This window comes from Benincasa hispida, chromosome 2, assembly GCF_009727055.1.
Source record: "Benincasa hispida cultivar B227 chromosome 2, ASM972705v1, whole genome shotgun sequence".
NCBI lineage: Eukaryota > Viridiplantae > Streptophyta > Magnoliopsida > Cucurbitales > Cucurbitaceae > Benincasa > Benincasa hispida.
The window spans coordinates 44,345,654-44,367,080 of record NC_052350.1 but is presented as its reverse complement, the minus strand read 5'-3'; the positions used below and the strand labels follow the sequence as shown (position 1 = coordinate 44,367,080).

Below are 21,427 nucleotides of genomic sequence, written 5' to 3'. Positions count from 1 at the left end.
GGGCTGCAAAGCTGGTAAATTTCCCTTTCTTTATTTGAGATTATCACTTGGAGGATACCCAAAACAACACCCTTTTTGGCAACCAATTATTGACAAAGTGCATATGAAGATTGACAGATGAAAAGGTAAATCTAGAGGAGGCAGATTAACTCTTTGTAATTCGGTTTTGAAAACCTTCCAACCTATTATATGTCAAATTTCAAAATGCCCATTTCAGTTGCTTCAGAGATTGAGAGGATAATGTGTAGATTTCTGTGGGAAGGCCAAAAAGGCAGCAAGCTCAATCATTTAGTAAGGTCAAGATGGGAAATTGCTACAAAGGTTGTTCGGGATGGTGGCATTGGAGTGGGCAATCTAAAATACAGAAATACAGCTCTTCTTTTCAAATGGAAGTGGAGATTCATCAAAAGCATTCATTGTTCAGATCCTCAGAATTGGCATACGTCTAGTAAGCATGGATTGAGTTTGAGAAATCCTTGGATCGGCATATCAAAGCTTTGGGACAATTTTGGTGGCATTGGAGTGGGCAATTTAAAAAACAGAAATACAGCTCTTCTTTTCAAATGGAAGTGGAGATTCATCAAAGAGCCAGATTCGCTTTGGTGTAGGGTGGTTAAAAGCATTCATTGTTCAGATCCTCACAATTGGCATACGTCTAGTAAGCATGGATTGAGTTTGAGAAATCCTTGGATCGGCATATCAAAGCTTTGGGACAATTTTGGATCCTTAGCACATTTTAAACTTGGAAATGGTAGGAATATTTATTTCTGGATGGATGTTTGGTGTTCAGGTTCCTAAAGGTAGTATATATGATCGTTGGGATTTTAATACGAATTCTTGGAGTTTATTACTCAGAAGGCAGCTCAAAGATAAAGAGCTCTTTGAACTCCAGCAGCGTTTGTCTCAACTTGACAGCAGAAGGTCAACCAAATTTCAGATTCTTGGGTCTGGGCTCTAGAGTCTTTTGGTAGGTATTCAGTCAAATCCTTCTCCAAGTTTTTAAGCTCTTCTACCCCTTTGGACAAGGGAATTTACATAGGCATTTGGAAATCCAAGAGTCCCAAAAGAATTAATGTGTTAATTTGGATTTTATTTTTTGGGACATTAAATTGCTCGAACACTTTACAGCACAAGCTCCGGGACCAATTTTTATCTCCTTCCATATGTCCCTTGTGTCTAGAAAATGGAGAAGACCTTCAGCATCTTTTGTTTGAGTGTTCTTACTCAAGGAAACGTTGGTGGAAGATTTTTTCTTTCTTCAATGTATCTTGGGTTCTTGGGAAAACAACTAAAGAGAACATGCAGCAAATCTTGGTTGGCCCTAGCCTCTCACCTAAAGCTCAGATCTTTCGGTCGAATGCGGTTAAAGCATTTTGAAATAGTTTCTCATGATAAACCTTTGAATTGGACGGTACATATTGGTTCTACTTGTTTATTAGCGTGTACCCAATCGAAGTTTTGTGCTGATTATTCTATTCAAGACATTAGTCTTAATTGGAACGCTTTTATTTCTTCGATGTAGTCATGTACTCTTGGTTTGACATGATGAGGGTGCTATGATTTTGTCAACCTAGTTGAGATCACCGGGTACATCTACTGATCCTAGGATTTTTTAGTTAAACGTTTAGTTTGTTTCTTAAATTCCTATTATTTGATGTCTCTTTGTATTTGAGCATTAGTCCCTTTTCATTACATTAATGAAAAGTTTCATTTCCTTTTCAAAAAAAAAGTTGTCTCGAGGTCTCTAATGTTCCAGGAAATTATCTTCATAAATTAAAACTCATAATGGAGGGGATGATAGAGGGATTGCTCGAAGTTGAATACCACAAACAAATCTTTACAAGAGACAAATTTTCCACGAACTGAAGGAGTGAATTCCCCTTCCTTTTTTAGATCCTTCCAAGAAGTCCATTTTCGTTATCCATGAACAGATCACCAATGGCTTCAAAGAAATAATCCTCGATAAGTAATCCATTAATCTTGGTTTCAAACTGATTCGTCTCTTTAATAAACTGATCTTCTTCCACACGATTCAAGCTTATAATTGATCCCTCGTCTGAATCAATAGGTTTGGACAAGACTTGAAGGATTGAATTTTTTTCAAAAGTCACCTAAGCGTGTGTATGGCGAAAACAAAATTGTTATCTCTATAATCCAATTCAACATGATAACACGAAGCATATCGAGGTCAAAAAATACATCATGAGGAAAAATTGGAACTAGTGTGATAAGAATCCCCTATCTCCCAAGTGTGGGAGCAAATGATTAATATGTTGACCAAAGGACTTCCAAAAGTAAAATTCGAAATATTGAGAGCTAATGAGAAGTTCCTTATCTTGTTTTAAAAAAAGACAGATTGAGGGTGGCAAGCAAGCTGGCAATAGAAGTTATATTCAAATTTTAAACCAACCTGAGGAGGAGTGTTGGTTGTAAATATGGTAATGTAGTTAGGAGTAATCATTAATGATTTTATTTTATTCTTGTTCTAATTCTTTTCTTCTATGTATTTTTTAGGGACAATCCATCTAACCCTACAATATTTGGGTGTCAAGGAAACTCGTAAGATTTTAAATCCTAAGTAGGTGACCACCATGGATTAAACCCATGACCTCTTAGCCCTTTATCGTGGGGAATCCAAGCAAAGAAAGACAGAAAGTTTACCAACCTTGACAAAGCTTCAATATGGCTGCAGTAATGAAGACACTTAAAACTTTCATGAACACATCAACATTAAAGATCGCACTTGGTTGCCCAGAGCCATTCCAGGCTACAATTATCATTGCCTGAAAGTAAGAAGTTAAAAGTACAAAGTAATTTATATTTTTTTGACAACATCCAAGTGTGTAAACATAAAATAAAAATACTATCCAACCTGCAAGCAAAGTATAAAAAAGCTCCACATACGATCAAAGCTTCTGAATAGATGCCAATATGACCTTATTTCAACAAAATTAACTTTCCCCACCCATCGATCTTTTGAAAGAGGCTTGTTCTCCTGGATATCACAGTAAAAATAAATTGAGCTCATTAATTGTAAAATAGTTGCAGTATATCATAAAATATCAAAAGTGCAGCCCTAGCAGTATTCAGTTGAAAGAGTAGAAAAATAAAACCGTAGGTGAAGAACAGGCTTCATTTTTTCATCCATGCTATCTGGATTTTTGAAACATTATCAAGTACAAACTTCTTGTCTACAATTGATTTTTCCACTGGTTCTCACACTAACCCATTCAAAGCACATTCCAGTATCTTAAATATTAACAAGTAGAATTACCAATACTTTACATTTCGATACAAACAATTATAGAAAGTCCCAACGGGAATTACAAAACATGCTTCCTACTACATCAACATAAAGATTAGAATGGACAGAAACAGTTCTGTAAAGTAAAAGGTAAAACCATATATGGGATTACAACTATATGGAAATTATCCCTAGAATAATACGACTTATTTAATTGAATGAGAGAAAAATGATCCAGTAGATATAATTTTCACAAAAGCTTGCAGCAAATATTTACCAGGGTGTAGCAGGGAACAAGAAAAATGTTACAAATACATAAAAGGAAATCTCAGTTCAAAATGGAAATAACTCACCCCACTTCTGTCTGCATGAATTTGATCATGAGGAAGGCAAAAGAAGTCTGCATCTGCACGCATTGGCCACCCTAGACAGAAACAATCAACTGACCTACAGTTATAGAACAGATATCATATAGCCTAATCAGAAAAAATATGCAGCCCAATTACTTGAGCCTTGAAAGAAAGATACCACAACGAAAAGTTACCAGAAATATTCATTTAAATCATCGTAATTCCTCCATTGGGAATGTTTTGATTTCCCTTGTTTGCTCCTTGCAGCTTCCTAGAAAATTGAAAAATAACAATATTATTTGGTTCTTATCGACGAAATTTGTCTCTTATCAACAAAATTTGTTTCTTATCAAAAAATAATAATAATAACAATATTACCAAATTGAAAAAAGCCAAACTAATATGTCAATTAGAACAAGCATAAAAATAAATAAACATAAATTAATGGCACAAAAACCTTTGCAATCACTTCATAAATAGGAGTCACAACTTTACGCAAGAAAGCTTCATTTTCACCACCATAGGCTGGCTTGACATTTTCTCCTGTCATAGGGCTGATATTCCCAGCTAGCATGCCATATAATTCAAACGCCATCTTCAAGAAACAAACAATTAATTTTACAACAAAGAGGCATACTATTAATAAACATTGTTCATAGTTTTTATGACGGTATATAAGCTCTTGCACCAAACATCTATGCAAGGGAGTTCAAGCTTCCAACTCCCTGAACTTACGTAAAGAAACGTCATATACAACTTTTAGTACATACTACTGCAGTTCACAACCAAACATCTGATGTAGAGTATCTTTCTAAAAACTCATTCTCGTGTATTTCAAATTCCACTTCTTCCAAACAGGCTTCTAGAAGATCCCACACATTCAATGTGTTGATTATCCCTCTGAATGGTTGGCATCTAAGAGTTTTATTAAAAACTCATTGAAAAAACTTAGCCAGAAAAAATAGTTCCAGTCCTGATCGAAAAATCGATGACTTGTATTCACCATTCAGTAGCTTCCCCCAGAACAAAACAGCAAAGAAAAACTAGCTTTCATAAACCCTAAGCAAAAATTGTAAGGATCAGGTAAGAACCAAACGTGAGGGTACCTCCTCTCTAGATTATTCAACTCAACAGCAACTTTGTACTAAATCATTTTTAGAAAAGAAATTTATCTTCCTTCGAAAAGAAACTTTGCAGCACTAAATCATTTCAAAACCAAAAAAGGGAACTTTTAGCCTCCATATCCCCATAAAAGTAGTACAAAAAGGATTTTGAATAGAATAAATATGAAAACAATATTTGTGCCATAAAAAATATAAAGAAAAAAATCATCAAAACAATCCTCAAATCCAGTTCAAGAATTTGGTGAAAGCTTCTTGAGTTTACAAAAAATAACTTGGGACCGATCCCTATAATTAAGCTCCAAAAATATAGAAACTTAAAATAAAAATGACCATAATTTGGCAACCCATCCAATTTCCTAGATGCATTAGGAGGAAAATCATCAAAATATCAATCTCATCAACACCATGTATAAGAGATCTTCTACTGAAAAAGTAAAAGAATGGAGTAATGAGGCATACATGATGGTATATATAACAAAGACACTCGGGCATGAATCTCAAATTTGCCGCTTCTCCCCAAATTAGAAGATACAACGCCATGTATAGAAGTTTCCGCTGTTGCACTTCCTGCTGTATGGTAGGTAACCTGAAGTGTCAGAAGCTCAAACATATGAAATGATGTATGGCCAATTTCGTGATATTATTACTAACTTAAGAAATGTAACAGAAGTCACAAGATTAAGTACTTACAGACCAGAATTTAGAAATAGGATTCAAAAATCCAAATAATTTTTTAATGCAAAAAGTAAAAACATACCAAAGACTACTTTTACGATCCAAATACTTGCACCATTTTTTGTAGTTCTTGAAAAGCTTCTTCATTACTTCAGTCACAGCACGTTCATCCAGCTATATAAGAATAATGAACAACATATAAGAGATGAAAAGGATCTAATTTGACATTAACCATTACTTTCTTTACATTCACTTTCCGTAACAAACTATTACGAAATACCCACACAATAAACTTTATGCTGCAAGCAAACTAACACAATTGCTGTAGTGTCCATATTCCAAAACTTTGCCACTTTTGGCTTCCAGTAGCCGGTACAGATTAGTATGGTAACGTGTTTGGTAACATGGTGAACATTACTGACATTGGAGTTGAAGATGTTTCCGTCTGAGAGTAGATGACAGTAGATAGTACAAACGGAATCTATGAGAACCATAGGTTTGATTCATCATCTCTGTTGTTGTAAGCTGAGAAGCGTAGGTTTAATTCATCTACTGATGTAAGCTGAGGAATATTGTTTGGTTGAGAAATGAATTGTTGGCTGGGAACCATATCATTGTCAAATGACCAGTTATTTTCTAAAAAACGAAGGGTGCTGCACCTATATAGCGTTGCTACAAGTCTCCACACTCTCATGGACAGGTTTAGAGCATTATTAACTGAACCATTTAAGAAGAGGACATGAATACTAGTATATTTTCTTTATAAGTTTCTCTTTCTAGAGTTAAAATCCAGAATGTCACATTACCTAAAATAACCCTATACCGATCTGATAAGTCATCAATCAGAGCATGGGATCAATTGAATAACAATCAATGGATTCAAAACTATCCTCATCAATTTCATCCAAAAATGATATCAATAAAAAATCCCAATAATGCAGAATTGTCTCTCTTCATAATAAGGAACACTTGCAGCAGCTGCATCATTTGACTTCCAGTTGGCCCTAAAGAAAACTGCAGCCAACTTTAAGCCTCTTTCCTAGTTATCCTGAAGCAATAGATTCCCGAGGCAGTGGCGATCTCAAGAATGAATGAAGTTGCAAAGTGCAAATATAGAGCATTAGTAAAAAGACAATAACCAAGAACAACCAGATTCTCATCAACTAAAGGTTCCCCATCATTAAGCCTTGCTGTGAGAGCATTTGCAATGGCAAGAGGAAGAAATGATAGTGACATTCACATTCCAGTTTTCAAGCCCTTGGGTTCATCACAAAGGTGGGCTAGAATCATTCTACCCGCTAAGAATCCAAAAGCAAGTCCAGTTCCAGTTATAACCAGATGCGGATAGCTTCCAATAATGTCAGAAGGTGACAAATAATCCCATGCTAAGAATCCTCCGACAAGTACTACAAATGGGTAAAGCATCGCTAATGCTAATAGCATGTTTCCTTTTCTTGCCTGCACAACCTTGTAAACATTGTACACATTGAATGCAACTGTTGGAATGACACCAAAAGCAGCCAATAAAATTAGTGCAGCCATGAATGTAGGGATATCATGGAAAATAGGAACCCAATTAAAAATTGGTATGGACTTCCCGAACAGCTGAGTCCACTCATGGCCCTCTTTGTTAAGTTTAAGAACATGGACTTGGTAGAGAACCCACCAAGAAATCAACCTTCCAATGGAAACTGTCCTCGTTTTTGTCCACCACCCAAGAGTTCAACAATTGACCAAGAGCGATGGAGCTTCCCATCTCTCTATCGAAGAGGCTTCTTCTAAACCCCAAATCCAAAACATTTCTTTTATCAATCTTTGTTATGGAATTCCTCTACTTGGCCTTTCATTTATGAAGACTGAAGTTTTGGTTGTTCAGATGCACCCCATGATTCAGCTGATCCATTCCTTGCCAAAGCCTTCTTTCTTCTAGACTTTTTGCAGAAATATCCCGATCAACCCAAATTTTCAGTACTTGCTCTGTACACATACAAAATTGGGAGGCAGCCATCTCAACATTTGGATGCCCCTGGCTCTTCCCAGATATACTCACCCAATGCTATCCTTAATCTTACTTGACCACCATCTCCATGATGGAAAGCAGATTCTTGGGCATCCCACAAAGCTTTTTCTTGGTCTCTCTCAAAATTTATCGATCTCCTCTTTTGTCTACATTTAGGATGCCCTATTGAACACAAAGATGTTTGAGTGTTCTTCCTTTTGTTGGTCACCGGGGTGAGGAATAGCCAAGTTTGGTCTTTTGGACTTCCTCCGGTACATCTTGCTTTACCTGTCTTATTTAATTCTTCTGCCTTCCTTCCACTTTACTAAGCTTTAGAAGGTTAGCATCCCAAAAAAGCTCAGGTTCTTTTCTAGTTTGGTTGCACTTGGAAGACAATATTGTTGAACACTGCTGTCATCTTAAGGTGCTAGTCATCTTTCTAAGTAAGAGACTAAGGGTATGGTTCACATCTCCTCTGAAGGTACGCTTTTGCCATTCAGTAGAGCCACATTCTTTATGATGTTGACTTTGACTAAAAGATGTAGTGTGATGGAGGAAGTAGCATAGGGCATAATTCATCTACCACACTTCCATGCATGATGTATTTCTTTTACTACTCTTTATAACATTCCGTTAGAGGGAGGAAAGGAAAATTTATAGAGCACTTAAGGTTCTCGAGAAAGGGTATGGAGTACATAACCCACATTATCCACATTAATTCTTGGAGCCTTCTCTTGGAAATTTAATTCTGGTGGCTTCAGTTTGTGGGATCGACCTGCCTTTTTGGCATGGCATCCAGTTTCAGCTTCACTTCCTTTCTTCTTAAGGAAAGCAATTTTCTTGAAGGGGGAAAAAGAAAAAAATGAAAAATATGGTTTTACCACTGCAAATCTTAAAATACATTCACACACATGTACATAGGTTTTATAACGCCACAACATCTACTCTATGTATTTGCAGTAAATTACTACCTTGGGCTGTTGATCAGACTTTGGAAACTGCCGAATGTGTACATTTGCAAGTAATAGAATAAGGTGCTCCCTTTGATTTGCCACATTGCCTTCCTGCATTCGTGTCAACAATAATCAACATATATGGCTCAATTTGTTTCAAAGGAAATATGCAATTCAATCGGATTTCAATTAATGATTGCATAAAAAAGAAACACCACAAGAGTCAGCAAATCCCTAATGCAACATCAAATACAGAGGACAGAATTCAGCTCATTCTGTTACCTGAAACCCAAACATTGCTTGGAGCCAATCCAAGATATCTTCACCATCTTTCCTCTTGTGATCAGTTGGCCAAAGAAGGCCCCTAGTGTTACGAAGAGCAATAACTGCAGCTTGAATCTGCAGTAATTTTTCAGAAACATTTAATCAGAAAAGAATTTCAGTATACCAATAAAACCACCAGAGCAGATAATAGAAAACTAATACCAAACCTCATGATATCTCATAATCGTCTGATTTGCACTATCAGGATCAAGAGGAAGAATATTATAGGGAAGAAAGATCTGTGTTTTCTGAGCAACTTTATCTTGTGCTTCCAGAATCTATTAAAAGAAAAAGGATTTCAATTATATCAGCCACAGCGGATACCAGAAGATGATGCTGAGATGCAGGTATTGACTACAAAGTTCACACACATCACTGTCCTACAAGTTTCAAGTTTGCCTCTTTCCCAATAAATTTTAGGTTATTTCAGGAGGGCAAAAAACAACCAATAAGATTCTCATAAGAACCAACAAAATGGTGGTAGACAATATTTCTCAGTTTCACCTCACGATCAACTTCGATGGATTGGGTCATGTTAACAGCCTTCAAAACTTCAAAGAGCACATTAGCAGTTTGATAAGCCTTGGTAAGCTGAGCACTGAATATACAGAAAAAGGAAAGGTTAGTTCTCCATTCAAACATGCAAATAGAGGAAATAGAGGAAAGAGGGAGGCAGTGTTTGTAAAGGTAGGAGAGAGTAAAGTTGAGAACAAGAAAGATACACCAGCGTTTAAGACCAAGAGGCCTAGGGGATTATACACAAGCAAGATAAAAGGGCTGTTTGGAGTATTTCCACTATAATAGCTAATTCGTAAAAGTTGTTTCGAGGAAATATTTTTAGAATGCGATATCAGTGAACACATAAGAAATTGCAATTTCCAATATGAATGATAACTACTACAATTTGCACAGATATTCCATAAAACAATCTGAAAGAGACCAAATTTTAAGAGTCATCTAAGAATCTCTTCATCAAAACATAAGAAAAAAATAACAGTAAGTGTGAATAAAGTTAAACCGAAAACCGACCAAACCGACGGCCGCCTTGCTCGAAACTGACACCAACCAACCGATGAACACCCTAAGTAACAATAATAACTTAAACCTAAACAGGACCAAAATTATATGCAATCCCAAACAATGCCTACAAATTCTCTTTTTCCTATTCAAAAACCTCTGTTCCTCAGCATCTAAACTTCTCATGCAGTAGATAATCAAGATGAATTAAACTGCAATAGTTAGCTAAAATATCACAAGCTAACAAAAAAAAAAGACATACCGATCAGCTTTATCAGCAGCACTTTGCAAAGCTTGGATATACTTCTTATAATAATGTTGATAGAAGCTCTGCATTTCACGGGCATCACTTTTCTTTACTCTTCCCATTAAGGTTGGATCATTCTCCTGCAGTCAGAGAATAATAAAGTGGATCAACAAATAGAATTAGCAACCAAAAAAGATATAGCAACAATGAACTGCACACAAAAAGAAACATATGAAAATTTTTATATGAAGAAATGAGGACCGCAACAATTGAAATTTCCTAAAAATAAATTTATGAAAATTTATAAATGTTACCAAAAACGAACATTTGACAAAACCCGAAAATAAGAATTGTGACAAAGAAATAAAATGTTTCCAGAAAAACCTTAGTGAATACACATAGATAGTCTATGCATGTTTAGAAAAACATTAGAAAAGAGAAAAAGAAGAAGAAATGTTAACATAACCATTTCCGAATGGAAAATACATAGTGCATGATCAACTATTCTAAGATGTAAACTAGTCAATTGAAAGAAAGTCATTATTATTTTCTACAAATGGTAAATCGCGTATCCCTAAAGGTAGCAGGCTGTTTCCTTATGGCATACCCAATGCTTGAGAAAAACAGAAAGTCTAAAATACAACTGCCTTAAAATAAAGGATAAAAGATGCTGGTTTTAAGAATTTGTTTGAAAGGATATCATCGGGATACCTGAAAATCTACAAATAGTCCATTTTATTTGTTCGTAAAGAAAAACTAACTTCCCTTTCTTCCCTCATGGCCAATCCTCGTTAATCCCTAGGGACACTTTGCCATCCCAAAAGCCAGCTCCAGGAGATTTGAATTATCAAGTTTCCTTTTTAGAAGTTTGGACTTAGAACCTTGAGAAGTATCTTCAAACATACTCATGGCCAATTCTCATTAACTCCCAGGGAAAGCAGCTTTTGATTTCGTGTTTGGAGGAGGTTGTTTTCTTAGATGCAGTTTTTGTTTGCAATTTCTCCAAGTCTTTCTGGCGAAGGTACTGAAACAGCTCTTTGTTCTATTAATGCTTATATTCTTGGCTTATTTTCTTCATGGATGGTGCTCTGCTTGTTGCTTTCTCTAATCAATCTAAACCGGCCCTAACTTTTTTCTACTTTTTTTTCCACTCAAAAACCAACTTTCACGGAAAATAAAGAGAGCACAAAAGCAAGTGCCATATAGAAAGACACAACTGCAAAATAAGGAGCCAAAGATACAAAAAGAAACTCCAACCATTAAGAATTAACGTCGAAATATACTTGCACAAAAAAATGTACTGGAAGCTAAGAGGAGCTATAACAATGAGCCAGAGCCGAACTCCAAGTCTAATCCATTTTTTACGGATAGTTTGAGCTTTCATTTAGAAGAAATAAAGGAATACAAGGGCATGCAAAGAAAGAGAACCCAAAAAAAGTGAGACAAACTAAAAAGGGCCTCCAATCAAGAGAAATAAGACCGGCGTCTAACAATACTCCAGATTTACTCCTGACCAACCTCCAAGTTCTAGAGATTTTTTTATTCTTCTTCTAACCGAAAATAATAACTTCACTAAAATAGGACCTCAGAGTTGAGTTCATGGCCCAATGATGTGAATACTACTTCTTATTTACAATCTTGGAGTCAAATCGACCTTTTGCACCTCAAATTGTGTGCAGAATTAGACCTCTCGGTGGTGTTCTTTGCATTCAAAATTATTTTATAACAACAACATTTTGATGATTATTATGATTGGGAGGCACTCATCGTTTAGTTCTTCGGCAGGGGTTCCCGCTCCCTTCGCCCTTAGGCTGTCACTCCCCTTTTGATTGAAGTTAAAGTTTTTATCGAAAACCAGAAAAAAGGACCTCTCTTTTGGCATAGTCCATAATCCCAGGTTCAGGTTCAGGCTCAGCCAAACTAGTCCTAAAAGCTCCAAGAAAACGTATTCCAATTTTGGGTTTCAAAATAGTACTAATGATCTAACCAAAATAAACACAACTAGCATACAAACTCGAGATGATGTCTCTAGGTAGTTGAGAGTCAAAGTAGTCCTCTGAAAAACAGTAGAATTCAAATCAGGAAAATAATCATCCAACTCCAAAAGAAATGAAAACGAGCATATAGATCCAAACTACTCATATGAAGTTTTTTATTTAAAAGAAAAAATCAGATGCAGAGAGCGCTAACCCTTTCAAGCCTTTGAAGTAGAGCAGTTTTAAATTGCCGAACACCACGCCCGCTAGATGTTGGATCTAACCTATGAGCTTTCTCAAATGCATAGAACCGACCTACAATTAACAAGATACATTTATTAAAAATATAACCCAACAACTTCGAGAATCTAGAAAAGTTACAATGAATGGATAGATAATCAATAAAAAGTATCTCATATCACAAATGCGGGAAAAACAGAAAGGCTAATGAATGGAAACAACCCAAAAAATTCAAAAAGTACTGATTGATACCACTATAAGTACAGTTATTTCCGGTCACTATATACGATTTTGAGAAATATTTTTTATTAATAAAGTTGCAGGAAGATATAGATCTAAATATTGTACACAATGCACCATGTCCACGAACAAAATATAAAATAATCAACTTCGGAAGCATTGAGATATTTTCTTTTTCATTTTCTTTTCTAACTTTTTTCCTCTTTTATAAGAAACAATTTTATTGATGTACGAATTTACGAGCGCACGCGCGAGCGAGAGTGAGAGTCAGAGAGAGAGAATGAAATTACGACAAACATTTCCAATTGATCAAAAGTAAGAATTATTGTCAATTTGAAAAGGCTAGCAATTCAATACTCATTCCCTTCCAAATTGAAAACAAAAATATCTCCATACTCAACTTTTTAATAGAAACAACAATTTTCATTGAGAAAATATGAAAGAATACACAAGTGCACAAGAAACCAAGCCCACAAAAGAAGAGGCCTACCAAAGAAAGGGACTCCAACTATAGAATCTATAGCATAGTTACAAAAAGTCTTTGAATATCAATCTAGAGGGAAATATAGTACTTAGCAAGGGACAAATCATCACTGGGATCTCCCTCTAGCCCTCTAAACACACTATTATTTCACTCCCCACAAGGAATCCAAAAAATAGCACACACCCAACAAGCCACAGAAAACAACCCTTCTCACGAAAGGAAAAATGGAGGAAAGAACTTCCAAATTATAACACTGGTGTCCTCGGGCGGAGCAAGCAAGAAACCAAACGTTTGAAATAATCCCGTATGGATCTCATAAACTCACAACTTCAGAGAATGTGGTTGAAGTATTCCTCCCCCTTCCAACAAAAAATACAACGAACCGGCCGAACTAGCGAGGGCATCTTCCTCACAAGCCGATCCAACATGTTCACATGATCATGTGATGTTTTCCAAGTAAAAGAGTACATTTCCCTCAAAATCATAATTCTTCAAAGGACAAAAAAGAACGACTCGCCAACAGGAGAAGGATCGATCAAGCAACGAAAAAAGTATCCCAATACTCAATCGTCCATACATTTGATATGAGACCCTCATGCTTGGAAAGTTTCGATGCATATATTGAGGATCGAGGGTTCAATAACGAATGTTGACATCTACATCTAGCATAGATGTCACTCATTGTGGCTTCTTCAAAATACAATCCATTCTCATCCCAAAAGGAACAGACATCTAAATCAACCACCGTAAACCAGAATAGTATCATTGTCTAAAACCAGTTAGATTACTTGTAGTACATTCACTAGAACCAAAAAGCAGGTTTAGTTGCACACTATATGAATCAATTCATTGACTTGAAGTCAAGTCAATACCTCATAGTTTCAACTAATAAAGCTAGCAAGCAAACATAATGGAAAACGTCAACAATTTTCACTTTGAAGTATGGTGAAGTTTGCAAATCCAAATGGGCAAACTGACAGAAACCCAGAATCAGAATTCGCTTGCACGAAGGTGACACTAGCACAAGGTAAAAGTACATAGTAAACTTGCTTGTGCAGCCTCCTTAGTGTAAGATGGCACTGTGCCAGTAAGCACTGGATAAAACAGACCAGCAGTTTTTCGGTACGGATATAACTAAGCACTTGACTGGAACTGGCACCCAAAATTAATCAAACAATTGGATAGTGCTGGAGTTTGTTATCAAAAAGAAATCGAGAAGAAAAATAGATATTTTTCGATATAAGCATTGAAGTACTTATCTATGATACTCAAGTTCTGCATCCACTAAAATAATGACCTATTAACAGTACAGCATTGTTTCAAACTTACACAGATATGCCACTCTGGGATTGCTAGACTCAACCTCATTAGCCACACGCAGGATTGGCGCGATCTCCTTCAGTGACGACGGTACAACTTCACTGTCGAACACCGACTCACCTATATTCCCCGTCGTCTGTGTCCTCGTGATCCTCCTCTGCAATGGAGGAGGCTGATCGGACCCCCCTCTCGACGACATTTCGTCCCTTCAAACTCTCAAACTCCAAATCTCCCTGTTCCCTTCGCAAAATTTCAAAGAACAAACTTAGAGACACAGAAAAAAAAAAGAACAACAACCAACAAGACAATAAACAAGAAACCCTAAAAAAAGTAGCACATTTCAAAACAACAAACAGTAAAAAAGAACACAAAAAACGAGCAAGCAGAAAACACAGACCACTAAAACTTTAAGCAAACCCAATCCACACAAAAGTACAATAGTTACCTGCTGAATGTGACAACTTAAACGCAAAATTCAAGCATCTAGAACACAAAAACAGAAAAGGGGTATCAGAAACATTGATGCATTTCAAAGATATACAAAATGTAGATGAGATTAAGAAGCATAGAGATTAATCACCTGTGGTAATGGAGATTGCAGAAGAAAGGGCAAACCCTAAACAGAGAGAGAGAGAGAGCTGAAAGTTTAAGCTACTTCAGAGAAAAGGAAAGAAAACAAAAGCAAAGATGAAGATGGAGCCAAGAAAAAAAAGAGCAACTTTTCTTTTAGGTGTCAGTAGCTCTCTGCTCGTGCTTCTACACTACAATACCAGAGAGGGAAAGAATTACTGCTTCTGTGGGGTCCAATTTTATTCTTTTTGAGTCTATTTTACCAAAAGGGTAGTATTTGTTTCACGTAATTACGACAGTGCCACTCATTTGTTTCACGCTTGTCCGATAATTGAGAATTTGTGTTGAAATTCAGGTTGGGTTATAAATGCTTTTAATTCAAGCACTTTTTAAAAGTATATTTGAAAAAATATCTTTTTGATCCTCTAATTTTTAGTGAGAAGTTGATTTGTCTCGAAATTTTTTTAACTTTATTTTTCTGTCTCTAATCTTTTAAAAATATATTTTGAGTTTTTGTTATATTTAATAATATAAATCTACAATGCAAGTTAAATTTATAATTTATTTTAGTACATAAAGAAGAAACATGCGTTAAAATATTATAATTAATTAAGTTTTTACATTGTTTTACCAATATGGTATCAAAAATTTAAAAATAAAAGGCAACATAAAAATATGAGATTTTTATCTATTCAAACATATCTTCACCATTAGTTTTTTTATGTTTCATAAATATGGTTTAAATCACATTCATGTATAAGATATATCATTTCAACCTGAATAGTTGTAACGTGGCAAAATATGTGATTGCATTCAAGCATATCTCCACGTTTGATCGTGATTTTTCATATATGTGGTTTAACATCACACTCGATACAAAGAGATATAGCACTTCGACCTAAATAATTGCAATAGAGAAATGTGATTGTTCTTCAAACATGTCTAGCATTAGATCGATTGTTCTTCAAACATGTCTAGCATTAGATCTTGATGTTTCGTATTCATGGCATAGATCACACATATACATAAAAGAATACACCACTTCGCGTGTAACTACCTTAACTCAAATAGTTGTGACGAATGACAAAATAGAAGTTATGAAAAGTTGCAAAGGCATAAAAATGATGTAAATATTTTCCAGTCATAGCTCCACTTTATATATAGTATACTTTTTTATTATTTTAAATGTTAGACATGTTATTTCTCTATTCTCAGAGTCGTTTGTTTTATTATTGTCCCTTGATGTAGTTATAAACTTATACAGGTTAGATGGGTTATGGTTTATTGAGAAAAGAAAAACAGTAATAAATAACAATAATAGTTAAAAGATAATAAATTCTCTCTCATTCTTCCCCTACCATTCCTTTCAAGAGCACTATTTGAATATTTCAGAACTTTTTTAGAAATCATTTCCTCAAAACAAACACAATCGTTTAAAAATGTGTTTGATATTATGATTTTAGGTAAATGAAGATACCGATTATCTAAAATCTCAAAAAATATATAGCTCTCAAGTGTTGGTAAGCTATAATTACAACTCAAGATATTTAGAACATTAATTAAATTATACTCAAGTATGACTCCTAATCTATAGAGCATTAATTGATTTATAAATTCTGATTGACGGAGAAATATTATAACCAAACCGTTAGGGGCAATTCCGTCAAATCGCTGCAAGGGAACACAAGCTCTAAATGGCAAAGTAGAGTAATAAGCGGAAAACGAGAAGGGTATTTCGGTCAGAAAAATTCAAAATTCAAAAAAGCCGCGTCGTAAGAAAAAGAAACGGAAGGACATGGAAATCGGAGAAGAAAAAGCAAAAGCAGCCATTCTTGAACACCGAGCGGACAATCATACCCTCCTAAGGTAAAGACGAAGAAGCAAGAATCAAATGGTAAAATGGTAAAATCACTTGAGCATATCGGAATTTTTTCTGGTTTTCTTTTTTTAGTTATTAAGGTCATGTTTTCAACGGTAAAAAAGTGAGCGAAATGAATCCATTACTTTTACTCAGTGATCTTATCGTTATCGTTATTGTTAATATTATCGTTGAAAATTTATCAATTTTGACATCTTTATTGTTATCATTACCATTATCGTTAGATCTTTAGAAATAGAGAAAATGGTAACAATAAATTTAACAAAATAAATACGATCAAAATCAATCTATTTACGTTTATAATTTAAATTTATTACCATTCATCTATCAATTAAATTTTATTCTGATTCAATTAAATTTTATTCTGATTCTACTATTACGATTTGAGATATTTCAGTTGAGGCAATAATTTTGGAAAGAGAAGAAGAGGGAAAAATAATAGAAGTGAACAAATAAATAGAGAGAAGTAAATTTGTGTTTATTGGGATAAGGGAATCTTGATGGTGTCGGTTTGATTTGTCTTTGCCTTTTATTCACTTTATGCGTTTTTTCCCCCTTTTTTTTCTTTTATTTTTTGTTACTTTTTGGATGGAGAGACTGTGGGAACGATCTGCCCACGTTGGAGTTTCTTTCGTTCTTCTTTCTTCTATACTTCGCTTATCTTCCACACCCGCGATATTTTTAGGATGGTTTGAGGTGGTTTTTTAAAATTAATAAGTTGTATTTTTATGGGTAAGAAATAAATTAGAAAGTTGTTTTTTTTATAGGAAGGAAAGTTTAATCTTTCAACTAAATTTTAAGTATAAAAATAAGTTTTTAATAATTATCTTTTAAAATTTTTAATTTTAATTTAATTTTTAAAAATATCGATAAAAAGTAAATAACATGATAATTTAGAGGTTGAATAAGTAAATGAAAAAATAGAAGACAAAATAGTTATTAAAAGGGACTATATATATAAGTATTGATAAGATAGATTATCTAATACATTTTGTCCCATTGTTTTAGTAGTTTATTTCAGTGCATCTCGACCAACGTCGAAACTGAGATCAAAACAAACATTTAACTTATTTAAATGGCACGTCGAAATCAACTTTTTTTCTTTTTTTTTGTTGCTTCCTTGGTGGAACCTTGGTAAAGATGAAGATGACTATTATTATGTTGGGTAACGATGTATAAACTAAAAACCAACTGACTAATGACACATCGACTGGATATAAAAATTAAAATACACGTTGATTGTATACCATAATAATGTTGAAATTGAAAAACAAGTTAGGTGGAATAACAACACTTATAAATTGAAATAACAAAAAATCTCAAGATGTTGTAGGAATGTCAATAGGTAGGTAAGGCATAGTTGATAAGCGATGTTCGAAAAACTATTATTCTCTTTGCACATCCTACAAGCAGACTACAACAATCATCTCAGCCGGATACAACAAATAATTTTAATATAACAGTATCGTCAAAATACTCGGATATGGCATAACACGTTGACACTTGCTCTTAAATCAATATCAAACATAAGAAAATAAACGAGAGAAAAAACTTTTCAATTTATAATGGGATACTTCAAATGAATAAACGAGTTGTTATTTATAGGCTAGCAACTTGATACTAAATTGAAACTTTTGCTAAACATAAGTCAATTGAGTTGTTATTTGACCAAATTCAAACATGACTCATCGAATGGAATAAACTTTAAATTTAACATATGAAAGTTAAATTTATAAATGAAACATCATCCAATTTGATTTTTCATTCAAATTCAAATGTTATGACATTAAACAACAAATAATATATCAATCCATGAATGTATCACCTTCTTTCCCAACTTTTTTAAATATATAAGATCCAACAAATTATACAATTTCCCATATATTAAGTGTTTGGGTTAATGCCTTAAAGTCTCGTGTCCTATAGTTTGTAAACAATTTGTACGAACACTTGTGTTGTATAATATATAATATTTACTTCACATCTTGTATTTTGCTCAGTTGCTTGTTTTATTTGCTTTACCATAAACCAATAAACATAAAATCTCTGGTTATCTATATGTGACTCGAGCATGTATGTGGTGACATACAAGTGGATCATGTATTGAGTGATAACCAAAATGGTCTGTAGTATATGGATATAAGAGGGAAACTTTATCCCAGTAACGCTACGGATGCGACCCGCTTTGTGGAATGGTCACAAATGTTGTGACTTGTCACAGATGGTCTAATCCTGATCATTCGTGTTGGGGACATGCGAGCGGAAGCGTCCTATACAAAGAGTTTGTATAAGACCTGACCACGAAGTGTTAACGTCTCGTTATATAACACCGTTCATGACAAAACTTCACTTCACTAGGATGACCATAGGTAACATGACCTCAATCATGAGTGAGTTGGAAACTTCTGTCATTGAGGGCGGTCTTTTGATTTGTATGGGTGCAAGTGGCCAGGTTGCCGATTCAAACCTACCATTTTGGGGATTTGTCTAATTTGGGAGCTGGGAACTCAGCTACACAAGATGGAATTCATTATTTCCCCGAGCCAGGGGTAAGTAGATAGATAGCTCCCTTAAGGGTTAATTTCGAAGCTTGAACGATGTGGCGCCACACACATTTTCTTGGCCTGAGAGGTGTTCACACGTAGTTGGACTATGTTGTATTGTTCATTAGAGAAATCAGTGGTACTTAAGGAGTGAAATGTAACTACAGAGGCAAAACGATAATATGGCTCAGTTGTACTTACAAGCATTTGTAAAGGATCATCGTATTCATGATTGGTTATATCTGATGGACGCGGGAATATATATGTGGTAAGAAGAGTTCAGTTGTTAGTCTTTAGTAGAATGTCTAATAGTTAACGGATGGTGGATCTCGTGGATAAAGAGTTTAATCAGCTATTCATGGACCGTTGGAGCTTCAAGTCACAGGTCCATTAGGTCCCGTGGGTAGCTTGGATAAAGTCGAGAATCATGTTGGGTTAATTTGAAATGTTCAAATTGACAAGATGAAGTTCAATTATATATGATATAATTGGACTGGTTAATTATATATGATATAATTGGCTAAATGTACGAGATACATTATTTTGGAGGAAATTAGATATAAATATGATTTATAACAAGTAAAGGAGAAAATACTATAGTAGATATGTGATATCAAACTATAGGTTAAAAATATAATATGATTATATTTATTAATATTTTAATTGGTTAATTATATGATAATTAACCAAAAATCACGTTCGGACGTGCACTAGTGGGAATTGCATCGGTTATTGTAGCCGATGAATTAAAATTAAATTTGTTCCATTTTGAATCGTCCGTCCAGAAAAAGACCGAAGAACGCGTTGGTCTAAAAACATAATCGGTCGCTTAATCTCGAGAGCCTATACAATAGTCGCTCTGTGCCTAAACAATCGTCTACCTAGCGCCTAAACAATCGCACACTAAGTCCTAAACGATCAATTAGCTTTTCTAAACGATCATATAGTGTGTCGTGTTTGCTAAACGATTGCCTTCTGTTTTCTAAACGATCGTTCAGTAAAATCTACACGATCATGTAGTTTCTCCTAAACAATAAGCATATTGCTATATGATAGCTTTTTATTCCCTCCCACTTGCTTATCGCTTACACGATCCGTGCTTCCTCCTTCCTCTACCAAACTCACAAAAGACCACGCTTTGGGTTCTCAATCTGATAATACCTGGGGCTCTTTTCTGGTGGTGTCGTCCTTGATGCGTTCGTGTTTTTACGGTTGTTCGTGCTGCTGTAGTCGACGCATCTGCTGGGTGTTGGTTAATTGGGTAGAGGTCATCCACTGCGTTGAGTTCCAAAGTTTGAAGACCGTCTTCAACTAGTATGTGAACTCTATCCTTTGTTATTTTTTGTTCAAAGCATGTCGTTAATTAATGTTTGTTTGCATAACTGTGCGTTTGAATGTATATTGTGTATGTCGATCACTGTGAAATTAGAGCGATCATAATGCGCTCATGAAACTCTTAGTTAAGGGATCCTTCATTAAGTACGTAACCTTCTTCAAAATCTCTATTCATAATCCAAATCTCAAATTCAAATTTTGATTCTCTCATTGTTACATACTCATTCCAATTTTTACATTTCAATATCCATTCGACTCCTCCTTTTTACTTCCTTCTCTAATTAAACTCGAAGGAATATTGAAATAGGGAATTTGAAGAATATTATGTACACGATTTATGGGAAGGATTACATAAAATATGGGGACATGTAAATAATAATAAATGTACATGATTTTCATATGGTCAAGATTCCATCAAGAAAGCTAAAAAATTGATAGTCTGGACGTGCCATTAAAAGATTTTTTTTTTTAGTCTCGTTAATGATCCAGGCCGAGATGCACCAGGGTGGCCTATTAAAACAATTGTCCGAAAATAGTGCTATTTCTGATGATTAACTTTTTTTTTTTTATCATATCCTCAAACTTTGAGAAGTGTCATTTAAATTTTTGGAGTTTAAAGTATGTTTAAAAATAATCTTTATACATTTTTGTTGTAGAGTTGTAAGATGGAGATCCTCGATGAATATGAAAAATTGATTAAGAGGATAAGTTGAAGTTACTCATTAAATGGGAAAAGTAGACAAATATGGGAAGATAGAGTTACTCGATAAATGTGCAAGCTTCATAATAGTGCACTATTGATGTTAAGTTATTTACGCGAGCATAAGAAGTTGGTAGGCCAAGTAGCTCATGAGGGGGTGTTTGGACCCCAACTTTCAGTGGATGAAGTGTGCTATTATATCTCACT

The 21,427-nt window shown here is 34.8% G+C and overlaps 1 protein-coding gene and 1 pseudogene across 2 annotated transcripts in view; both read right to left on the bottom strand.

Moving 5' to 3' along the window:
* Positions 1 to 14,934, bottom strand: part of LOC120071288 (callose synthase 3) — a 34,337-nt gene extending 19,403 nt beyond the window's left edge. The window contains exons 1-16 of one of the 2 annotated variants that reach the window (XM_039023481.1): positions 14,774 to 14,934; positions 14,639 to 14,676; positions 14,203 to 14,426; positions 12,124 to 12,224; positions 9,949 to 10,073; positions 9,174 to 9,267; positions 8,837 to 8,947; positions 8,628 to 8,744; positions 8,364 to 8,456; positions 5,476 to 5,567; positions 5,178 to 5,304; positions 4,052 to 4,189; positions 3,789 to 3,865; positions 3,598 to 3,691; positions 2,873 to 2,995; positions 2,666 to 2,783 (exon numbers count right to left, since the gene is read on the bottom strand). In XM_039023481.1, the coding sequence (XP_038879409.1) occupies positions 2,666 to 2,783; positions 2,873 to 2,995; positions 3,598 to 3,691; positions 3,789 to 3,865; positions 4,052 to 4,189; positions 5,178 to 5,304; positions 5,476 to 5,567; positions 8,364 to 8,456; positions 8,628 to 8,744; positions 8,837 to 8,947; positions 9,174 to 9,267; positions 9,949 to 10,073; positions 12,124 to 12,224; positions 14,203 to 14,392 (1,600 nt within the window). In that variant the 5' untranslated portion in view covers positions 14,393 to 14,426; positions 14,639 to 14,676; positions 14,774 to 14,934. Of the gene's footprint in view, positions 1 to 2,665; positions 2,784 to 2,872; positions 2,996 to 3,597; positions 3,692 to 3,788; positions 3,866 to 4,051; positions 4,190 to 5,177; positions 5,305 to 5,475; positions 5,568 to 8,363; positions 8,457 to 8,627; positions 8,745 to 8,836; positions 8,948 to 9,173; positions 9,268 to 9,948; positions 10,074 to 12,123; positions 12,225 to 14,202; positions 14,434 to 14,638; positions 14,677 to 14,773 lie in introns of both variants that reach the window. The other variant, XM_039023480.1, reaches the window with a different exon arrangement.
* Positions 5,575 to 7,103, bottom strand: LOC120071289 (annotated as a pseudogene).
* Positions 14,935 to 21,427: the final 6,493 nt, after the last annotated feature.